This window comes from Chinchilla lanigera, unplaced genomic scaffold (genome assembly GCF_000276665.1).
Source record: "Chinchilla lanigera isolate Chin_1 unplaced genomic scaffold, ChiLan1.0 scaffold00009, whole genome shotgun sequence".
Taxonomy (NCBI): Eukaryota; Metazoa; Chordata; class Mammalia; order Rodentia; family Chinchillidae; genus Chinchilla; species Chinchilla lanigera.
The window spans coordinates 28,868,271-28,878,828 of NW_004955410.1; the positions used below are offsets into that span (position 1 = coordinate 28,868,271).

General features: G+C 52.4%; 2 protein-coding genes and 1 long non-coding RNA gene across 3 annotated transcripts in view; 1 reads left to right on the forward strand and 2 right to left on the reverse strand.

The window, feature by feature from the left end:
- Window positions 1-3,350, forward strand: part of LOC102005782 — a 4,396-nt gene extending 1,046 nt beyond the window's left edge. The window contains exon 2 of the long non-coding RNA XR_259877.1: window positions 2,954-3,350. This is a non-coding gene — a long non-coding RNA (uncharacterized LOC102005782). The remainder of the gene's footprint in view (window positions 1-2,953) is intronic.
- The window catches only part of Hoxa10 (homeobox A10), a 9,670-nt gene extending 3,486 nt beyond the window's left edge, over window positions 1-6,184 (reverse strand). The window contains exon 1 of the mRNA XM_005377461.2: window positions 5,695-6,184. Within this exon, the coding sequence (XP_005377518.1) occupies window positions 5,695-5,704 (10 nt within the window). The 5' untranslated portion in view covers window positions 5,705-6,184. The remainder of the gene's footprint in view (window positions 1-5,694) is intronic.
- Window positions 6,185-7,509: 1,325 nt separating this feature from the next.
- Hoxa11 (homeobox A11) overlaps window positions 7,510-10,558 on the reverse strand; it is a gene marked incomplete in the record, with an annotated part of 3,864 nt that continues 815 nt past the window's right edge. Inside the window, 2 exon segments of the mRNA XM_013510674.1 lie at window positions 7,510-9,017; window positions 10,435-10,558. Coding sequence (XP_013366128.1) covers window positions 8,785-9,017; window positions 10,435-10,558 — 357 coding nt within the window.

Below are 10,558 nucleotides of genomic sequence, written 5' to 3' on the forward strand. Positions count from 1 at the left end.
GCTGCCGCCCCCGCCGCCCGGCGACGCCGCCTCATTGCGTTTGCCGCCCAGTGCGGGGAAGAGCCCGCAGCTCTGCAGCCCGTAAGGCAGGTCGGTGGAGGGCGGCAGGTAGACCCCGCCGTGAGCGTAGTAACCGCCGCCGCCGCCCCCTGCGCCACCGCCACCGCCACCCGCCTCGCCTCTGCCCGAGCTGATGAGCGAGTCGACCAAAAAAGAGTTCGCGGCGGGGCTCTCCGAGCATGACATTGTTGTGGGATAATTTGGCGAAGGGAGCAGATAGCCCTTTCTGGCTGACATTTCTTGTGCAAAACATGCTGAATACGATTAGCAATCCCCCCGCACCGCGGCGGGCGCCCACAGCCAATCCCGAGCCAGAGTTTCCGCGCGACCACTCCCAGTTTGGTTTCGTAGGCGCGGGGCCGCTCTCCGAGGGCGCCCTCAGAGCCCGCGATTGATATAAATGTGTAATCTGTATTGATGGACCAGGAGACGCACGCGTGACACCTTGGCCCGAAGGCCTGGAGCTGTGGGGGCTGCTCCACAGTGGCTGGTGGGGGCCTGGACCTTGGGCCCGCCCCGCCCCTACTCTGAGCTGAGCCCTGTGCGGGGGTCTGTTGGAAGCGCCCTTGGGCCCCTCGCCCGTTAACAAGTGGGGTGTTTATGGTGCGCACCCCAGCCTGCATTGGAGCGCTCCATCCCTGTTGCGGAAGTGGTCTTCATCCTGGCTCTCCCTGGCCGCTTAAGGGAGCACTGTCGGGGTCTCCCGTTCTTCTGATTCAGCTCTGGATCTGGACCTCTAAAATCTGGCTCCCCAAAGTGGCAAACCTGGTCCTAAAGCTAGGAGGACCCAAGGAGTTTCCCTAACCCAAAAGGAACTGGTAGCTAGGTATTGCCATACTTGCACATTTTCACACAAAATACTCTCCAAAATGTAGCAGCTTATTCCTGGCCCTTCGGAGCCCAACACTTCCCTACTTCACTGTGGTCCGATCAGGTTTTCTCCTCCAGTTTACTCACCTGCCTCACCTCTCTCTATGCCTCCTGTCCAGGAACCTTGGTGGGTGGGCATGGTAGGGAAGGTAAGAGTCCGGGCAACCGTGTATGAAAGCCTTCCTCACCTTAAACTGGAATCCAGAGCCAGGTTCAGATGTTACTCCCCCAAAAACACACACACACACACACACACACACACACACACACACACACATTATCCTTAAGACCCCCCCAAGCTCTCAAGTCCTTTAAGAGAAGTGAAACATTGGCCCTAGGGTGAGTGGCCTCCCGGATAGGGAGACCTGCAGGGGAAAACTTGGAGGAAGGCACCCAGCAGGCACCTCTGCTCCCCCTTGTCCTTTGAGCACTGTTCCCCCCTTGTCTTTTTAGCCTGGCCATCCCTATGTTCCCAAAGGGTATGAAAGATCCAGTGTCATACACTCCTGTCTTGCTGTCCCCACCCCTTTCCCCCTCCTTCCATATCCTCTGCTGAGGCAGTCCTTGCTTGCAGGGTGTGTGCATTTTAACAAGGCCCAAGTGAGGAAATCCATTCCCTGGGAAGCTGAGCTAGGCTTGTGGTCCTCTTGTAAGAGCGATCAGAAGCCAGTTCTTTTGCTCAGCAGACACCAGGTCCTTTTCTTAGCTAACTGGAAATGGCCAGCCTGGGGCGCTAGCCCCTAAGTATGGGCCTCCTCATACAAGGCTCAGGAAATTTGACCTTTTCCGGCAGGATCTAGTGGAGCCCTGGAGGTCGCTGTCTTGCCCCTGACTCGTGGGCTATGGATCTCCAGAATGTCCCAGGCCTGTCTGTCTAGCAAGCTCTGGTTGAAGCTGGAGCTGCTGACCACAGATCCCAGAAAGGAGACCGCTCAGACCTCTGCCTGTGGCTGGGAAAGACTCTTACATCCGGGTGGTTGTGTTCTGGTTCCTCCCAGACTGAACCCAACCAGAGGAGGAAGCCATCCTGAGAGGACGCTGAGAGCACAGGACACAGCAGTCCAGGTGGAGCGCTGGCTGTCTGGCTTCTGACATTCAAGCAGTTGCGGTTGAGGCTGCTTGGCAGGCGGGCTCAGCGCCCAGGAGGCCAAGCCCTCCCTAGCTCAGTGCTTTGGTCACTTCATCCAGGAGCCTGGTGACTGGGCTGTGCAGACAGGATATCAGAATGCAAAAGGGATAGAGTGGGAAAGAATGAGGGACAGAAGGAGAGAAATACAGAGGGGGAAGAGAGAGGAGAGGAGAAAGAAAGGGAGAGTAGAAGAGACCCAGCTCTGTCCAACCTCAGAGAGTCCTCAAGTTAAAGCGGCAGCTTAGAGGAATAGACCCGGTCTGTACGGAGACCTTCTTAACTCTGTGGCTCCCTGAGGCTAAGGCTAAGGCACACTCTCACATGCTAGTCCTACGCAGCCAAGGAAATGGAGCACGGAAAAGCTTCAGAGTGTTGCTGCATAGGGCCATGCCTTTTGCATCAGGGATCTGCCTGGACTCTCTTCTGCTCACCAGAGAATGGAACTGGCTGGGACTGTTGTGTTCAACAGTGCCATCTGGAAATGCCACAAAGCTGAAGACAGTCTGAGAAAGGCGCTGTGCTCCTCGGCCCTGCCCAGACCTCTCAGAAAAGGTCTGCTCAGTGGGGAAGTATGTCTTAAGAGAGTGGGAAGTGGGTTCCTTGAGGGAAAGAAGCCCCATCAGACCAGTGGACCAGCATTAGGGTCTATAGCCTTGCCTGTTGGGAACACAGAAAGCAATTTTCCAGGCTGAAGTTTGGGAAGGGCCCACAGCCGCTGGAAAGTATGAGATGGTGAAAGCTACAAAAATAAAATGAAAGACAATGATGTAAACTTGTCTTTCTTAACCTTTTAGAGTACTGGGGACCCTTTTGGAAAATCTAAGGCCAGTTCTGACTTATTCTGTGAAAAATGCATATCTGGGCATTCCCACAATTCAACCCATCATTTTCCAGGAGTTCACACACCCTCCAAAGCCTTCTCCTTGAACTCTTCAGAACATCCAGGACTCTCCTGGGACTCAAGAACTCTGCCAATTTGGCTAATAAGACAAGCCGGGTGCCCTCATGCAGGCAGCCTCGGGCCCATCCTGGCCAGGGCCTTGTAGGACAGCCAAATGGACTTCTCGGCTGGCTAGGATCCAGGAGACTGCACGTGCCATCCAAGGTTACAAGAGTCAGCTTGGTACAAAAGGCCATCCCTGCTAAAGAGCACAGGAGCTGGAAGGCCTGATACCAGCGTCACAGACCGTGGCATTGGCACTTGGGTCTTCTCTGACTTTTGTAGAGGGCCAGATGTGTTTTTCCACCATGACTCTCCTGTTCCTCACAATAAAGCAAAAAGAATGTTGAATTTGAGCTCTTTCTTGCTTTTTAAAAAAATGTGTGCACTTCTCTGGCTCAAGATCACTGTCCCACTCCCCGCAGGACTTGCTGAGAGCCTGCAGTGTGCTCAGGCAGGACTGGCCAGCCGCTGCTTCCAACTAGAGCCCACGAAGCAGCAGAAGCTCAAGTTAAACAGCCTCCTCAGCTGTCTCAGTCGGGCTGGAGCCTCCAGCATCCCCAACTGGCCCCAAGGCTCCTGCGCCTGCCTAGACTATAAAAAAGAGGTGTTAGCCTCCTCAATAAAATAGTCCATTTATTGATCGCCTTGGCTTTCCCAAGGTTCCCCAGCCCAGAGACATTAACAAAAGCAATTCAACTGCAGTGTGGGTAGGCTTCTGTCCACTCTCTCTGCTCTTGCCCTTTTGCCTTCTTTCCCTTTCACCCTTCCTTCCAGCTGCTAAATTCTTCTCTCTCTCTCTCCCTCCCTGCCTTCCTTCCTCTCTCTGTCTCTCTCTCTCTGAATACCTTTCACCCTAAACCCTCAGTGCCTGCTGGCCTCAACCAGGCTTGTGCAGCGAGTATGCTGCAGACAGAGCCTATGTTTCATTTGGGAGGAAATACTGCCTGTTTCTACTTGGTTTTGATAATACCCAGTCCCTCCACGGAGCTGAAGTAAATGCCAGGCCTATAGAACAAGCAAGCCCTGTGGGGAATATTAGTCTGCAGTTCACTAGAAGCAAATTTCTCTTTCAGTAGGCCCTTACAAATGATGAGAAATAAACTGTTACAGTGGGAAATAAGATGTGTTTTTGAAAAGAAAAAACAAAAGAACTAGGTTCCGAGATTGAGAGAGCCGGTAAGCAATATATACCGGAGGTCATTCTCAAAGCTTTCCGGGCTCCAAATTATCCAGCAGACTGTGGGGTTGGGCTGTGGCCCCATACAGGAAAAATTAAGGCTGCTTCCTCATATCCGGCATTAACAAAAATTCAGGGCTTTCCTGATTTAGGAATTTACACATAACTAGAAAGATTTTCCGTAAGTTATGATGTTCTTTTCCTGTTCATCTTTGAGAAAGTCAACCGCTCCAGGGATAGTTGATGTGTCTGCTTATAACCGATCAGGTGCAATCTATTCTTAACCAAGCTTTTAAATTTTTTCTGAATCCAATAATTGAGCTAACCCTGCTCCCCTTGGGGGAGGAGGGAGTGTTGGGCTTTTTCACACACCCTTTGAATTGTAAAATTCTTCATTTTGTCCATAATAAACAGCCTCTGGCCTTGAAGCCAGAGGCAACTCTGGGACTGTAGGTAGCAGCTCTCGGGGTGGGCACTCATTCCTTCTCACGGCTGCCTTTCACTGGCATAGCTCGGGAGTCCAAGCTCCACAAAGATTAGTGATACTTATAAGCAAAATTTACACGTGTGTACACACAGCGGCAGTACCTACTTTCCTTGGGATTCCCTTTACTCATGTACTGTATATTTGGGAAAAGAAAAAAACTAACTCAAGAAACTAATGAAGAGATATTCAAATTAAAAAACATGGGAGAACAAATTTTAATCTGGCTTCCAAACTGTAAGCATTTTGATCATTTAAAACTTAAAAAAAAAAAATTACAACCCTGAAGAAATGACGGCTTGATCAGACTTCTTCCCTCAGCTTGCTTTTTGAAAACGCAAAGATAGGAACCCAAGGCAATTTTGTGTGTCTACAAAATATGCAAAAGATGTCACTTTCAGATCTAGAAAATCGCTGCAAAATCCCAGCCAGGTTTACAGCGGCACATTCCAAATACGTAATACAGAGACTTCTCAGGCAGCCTCGAAAATCAAATGTGACTTCTCGAGGAACTGGCCTTTTTTGGGAACAAAGGTTTCTCCTAGGCTGCTGGCAGACCTAGCGACGCACCTAGCAGGAAACCGGCGAGCTCCCGCTGCCTGCCACAGGGAATAAGCCCGCTAGCTCGGAGGGCCACGCGTGCGGACCACCCCATTGTTTTGAGTGCAAACTTTCTTTTTTCTTCCCGTCTTGCCACTTCTGTCTTACCCTCAAGCTCTCCTACTACCTCCCACCCCAGCACAGCTGGAACGCTGTCGCATGGGTGCCTCCCACCCCCAGATCGTTCTGTTTTGAGTATTTCCACACAATTGAACGGTCGCCTTGAGTGAAACGCCGGCGTGAGGAGCTAAAATACCCAACTTTCGCCCCAGGCCTTCCTCCGCTTTCCGACCATAGGGAAAGATGCGGGCGGGGGGGGGGAGGCTTCTACCGCGTCACTCCACCAGCCCAGCCACGTCCCCGACCCCTGCTTGGACATCGGCGCCCCCCACCCCTGCCACAGTGAAATTGCTAAACTTGTGGCTTCTTACCTTGACACATGTCCGAAATCACCGCCAAGGGGCAGCTGGCTTCTCCACGCCGCGACGCTCGCGAGGCCAGAGACGGCGAGTTGCCTTAAATCACAACACGAAGTACTTCTTGAGCGTGAGCCCCCCTTTTTTTGATAGGAAGGGAAGCGGGACAAGTGAAATAATGTACCGTGCTGCTCTTAGTATCAGAAGCGAACAAAGGCCAAGAATCACGCTGGGGTTCCCGGCTCCCCGGCGGCTTTGACATTGATCGGAAGTGCGCCATCTCGTGGCGGCTGCGCGCCTAGGCCCGGCCGGAGTTCCAGCCTGCAGCCGGGAGAGGGAAGCCGGCTCCGGGTAGCGAGAGAGGGCCAGAGGGAGAGAATGTACCCAGCCCGCTGCTATTGAGATCTCATTTTTACATCTAAGAAATTGCTGCAAAACCCCAGCCGGGTTTATAGCGGCGCATTCCAAATATGCAAATTGGCCGGCCCTGGACGGGTTTACGACCACATTGTCACAGCCATCTGAGGACGGGCTTTTATAGGGCTCAGAAATCAAACCCGCGCCCGCCCGCCGCCCATCAGAGAGCAGTTCTCCTGGCTAGACTCTCTCTAGCAACTTGAGAGAGTTTGGTTAATCTTTAACCATCCCAAAGGAAGTCTTTCCCTAAACCTGGGCTTCCCTGCCCGCCCCTTCCCAGGCCCCCAGGAGGACCCTTGTCAGTCTCTGCGTGTCTGTCTATCAAACTAGACGTTTCATCTGGGGTCGTCTCGCTCCCCTTTCAGCTCGGTTTCCCCTGTCGCGCCAGTTAGACAAACACACAAACAAATAAACAGAGCAGGGGTCTGAGGCCTCTCTTCAAATGCGACCCTCTCTGTTGCTCTGGCCCTGCCTGAGCGGTTGGAGAGTGTGGGGTGGGCAACAAAAGGCTCTGTCCTTTCCGCCCTGCCCCTCAAGGTTATGGGTGATGTCCAAATTTAAGGCAGAAGTTCAAAGGCAGCAAACAAAGAGGAAACCGGCATCTTTCTTTCCCCAGAGGCAAAATGCTGCCTCAGCTGGGAGCTGAGGAGAAAGCCACTTGGAGGATCCTGAGGGTTTGCCCTGCCTTGGCAACCAGGCTAATCCCCCTTTGCTGAAGGGATCCACAGGACACCCCAGAGGGGTTCTACTTAGGCCTCCCAGGCCTGAGGTGAACAAGGGCAGCCCGGGGTCAGACTCTTTGGCTACCTCAGGCCCCAAGGGCTTCTTCAGGGCTAAGGTCAGTTAGACAGGATGAAGTCCCACATTCTAGGCCTTGAGGCAAGGCACCCTTTGGACCCCATTTTCCACAAAGGGATGGCCAACCTAAGCTTGGCTTCTACTGTAGCTAAATCCTGAGTCAGTCACTGCCTCACCCCTCAGGGGCCTGGTAACTTACCTCTTTACTAGTAAAAGGATGTGGGAAGGGGAGACATTTGGCAATAAAAGGCGGGCAAGGAGAGGAATGTCACACCAGGACTTGATACTCAAGTTTCCAATGTCTTTATTTTTCTTGTGCAGTCTCTTGTGTACTTGCTGTATAGGACGCACAAGGTGGGTAAGAACCGAGGACAGGCCACTACTCCCATGACAGGCAGAGCCACCAGACATTTCTTACCCCAGGTGGCAGAAGAGATTTAAGGAGATGGTGCCTGGTTTTCCCAAATGAGATCTCTAGGTTCTGGTGGCTTGAACTGCCTCCAAGCATCCCCCTAATTCTCTCCAAATGTGGCAAGAGATTAAAAAGACCCTTCTCAGCACTCTTCCCACCCCCTCCGACACCCCAAAGAAAATCAACTAATGGCAAAAAAAGTATTCAAACAAATTAGGTTATGGTTCCTTTATTTACAAGTCTTTCGAACACCATCCCTGTATGAAGCGTACATTCAAATATTCTTAGCAGTGAGCGATTTTAACCATGGACCACTGTAAACAGATAGAGCCTTTAAATATTTTCATCACCCCCCCACACATTGCATCTTTTTAAAATTCGCTTTGGTTCCTTCAGGGAAATATATATATATAATATAATATTTATCTTTTAAAATAATTCCAAATCACTCTCGGGCTCTTGGAAGGTCACGGAAAGCTTCCAAGCTCAGTTCTGAGTCAATGAGGGCAGAGTATGGAGCCGGAACCGGGGTTTGGGGGGACTCCAGCCCCTCATAGCCATAGCCGAGGACCCGCTGGCCAGGCCCACTGCCCGACATTGAGCAAAATCCAAGCTTCATTAAATGTGGTGGAGACTTTGCCAAACTGCTGCACTCCACAGGCATTTCCTGCAAAGATCGAGGGGCCAGCGGCCTGGGTGCAGCCTCTGGGCTTTTCAATGCCTTCCACCTCAAGGAACAGTCCTCTCTGCAACCAGGCTTTGGGCCTGGGTGGCAGGCTGGGATGAAGACCCCTGTTTGGAAGGAAGAAAATCCAGGTGGGCTGCAGGAAGTGGCTGCTAGGAGGTCAGACCTAGGTCAATGTGGTGGGTAGTCAGGAGGAGTGGAAGACATGCATGCACCTGGATAGATTTCTTTTCCCTCCAGGATCTGCAGCCTTTCCCCCACTTTACAGCCACCTCTTAGTCCAGCTGCCTTTCACACTGGCTTTAGAAAGTAGCCCCATTCTGGGCATTTAGGAATCCTCACCTTTCCTCTTGCCCCTGTCCCCAAGCTAAACTCGGCTTGGGGAGCATACAGCTTCTTGACTTAAGAGTCCTAGGGGTGGCCAGGTTTTGTGGGGAGGGTCCTGGAGGGGGGTTGGCCTCCAGAGGCCCTGGCAGGGGACCTAGTCCCCAGTGGAGACCACACCCAGCCTGATGCGACATGGGCTCCAAGAGTGAACTACCAGGCATCCCAAACCATTCATTCTAGCTGATGCACAATGCTCAGAATCCAATTATTAGAAATCTTAACCGTTGAGATCTTAACCAAGAGAGTCCCAGGCCCTCTCCTGTTTGGGCAATCTCCATGTAGCTTTCCTCTCTTGTACACCTCCTTTTTTCAAAAGTCACCATGTGCCTTGACCTTGTCAAGGGCAGAATCTGCATATTATCTCACGTGTATGAAGCCCCCCACCCAATTCCAGCCGGCTGGAGCCTTAGAGGAGCGGGTTAGCTGAGTAGTACTGTAAACGGTCTCTGTTAATTTTTTTTTCCTTCATTCTTCTATTCTGAAACCAGATTTTGACTTGACGGTCAGTGAGGTTGAGCATGCGGGACAGTTGCAGGCGCTTCTCTTTGTTGATGTAGACGCTGAAGAAGAATTCCCGCTCCAGCTCTCGGATCTGGTACTTGGTGTAAGGGCAGCGCTTTTTGCGAGTGCGTTGGCCACCTATGGAGGAGGAAAGGAAGGGGGTAAGCCAGGCGTAGGTTCTGCAATCTACCCCAGAGCCCCTAGTTGAGGGAAAAAGCTGATCACAGGGACTGGAGGCCCAGCTCAAGCCCCCTCAAGGTCTCTCCAGGCCCCTGCCCTCCTACTGCCGGCTGGGGACAAGCTGCAGCCGGAGGCTCAGCCCTAGATAAAAGTCTGCTCCTTAGACAGGCCCCCGGGGAAGGTGCTCCTGCTGCCCCCTGAGCAGAAAGGAGAGCTCCTCACAGCAACAGGCGAGTTTGCGCTGCCGAAACCGCTTTGAAAGCAGCCGAGTGGGGGTTGCTGGCTGCCTCTCACCCCGCCAGACTAAACAAACAGCGCCTGCGGACATTTCACCTTCAGCACCTGGGCTGCCTGTTCCCGAGGCAGTAAAGGCAGTCACCGGCCCCAGTCTATCCCAGTTGCGGCCACGATTTGGCTCTCGGCTCTCATTTATATCTGGGGCTGCTGCCGGGTCTTTGTCAGCCTGAGCCCTGGCCTCTCACTCCTGCCTCCCCCGGCCAGGCTCCGGCTCCCGCGAGGTGGGCGGCGGCAGCAGAATTCCCCTACTCTGGGCCTTGCTGGGAGCCACTACTACACAGCCAGGGGGCCGTTAGCTTTTAGGTACTGGTCAGGGGTACTCTTTTAGACAGAGTGGAGGGAAAGGGGGCTTCTGAAACTTCAAATAGGCTCTACTTGTTCCCCCTTTTAAAAAAACTCCCACAAGACCAAAAAAATTCGCTTTTGACAGATTTAATAACAATTGTGAATAACATGCAGTTGGACAGAAGGCGGCACGTAATTGCCACCGTGCTGGAGGAAAATGGCTTCCTTTGGACAAAAAGGCCAACTTTGGGTTAATTTGTTTCTTTTAATATATTGCTTGAGCTAAGCGGGCTACTTTATCTGTTAAACGCGCTCTTAGCTCCGTCGTTAAACAGCGATGCCTTTGAATCCCAGCCGGGGACTGAAGTCCCAGCGCAACACATGGCTTTTATAAAAATCTCCGGATTACCTTTCTATCAAAGGCTCCTGAAGCCCTTGCAGGGGGAATTTACAGGCGCCCACCTCCGGCTCCCCAGCCTGAAGCTGGCCCCGAGCGGGATCGAGCTGCCGGGTTTGGGAGCTGAGAAGGGAAAAAAAGAGAAAACGGGAGGCTTTTTTTTTTTTTTTTTTTTTTTTTTTTCCAGGCATGCTTTGGCCGGTGGGTATTTCACGGCCAATTTCAGCACTCGCCACGTGATCCCGCCTTTTATAACAAAGTTTTGTTGGGGGAAACCTAAAGGCCCTTCATAAACCTTATATGCTTATAAAACAGCATATAAAAATTTAACAGCGGTGCTGCGCTAGATTTCCAACTCCCCTTTCATAAAGCGCTGGGCGCTGCCTTTATACGTACTGGGGCCGCCGGCCTTGTCCTCAGTGTGGCCGGAAGACGACTCGGGGCTGCTGCTGCTCTCGGGGCGCCGCCGCCGCTCCTTCTCCTCGGCCGCCGCCGCCTCCCTGCAGCCGCCGCCGCCGCC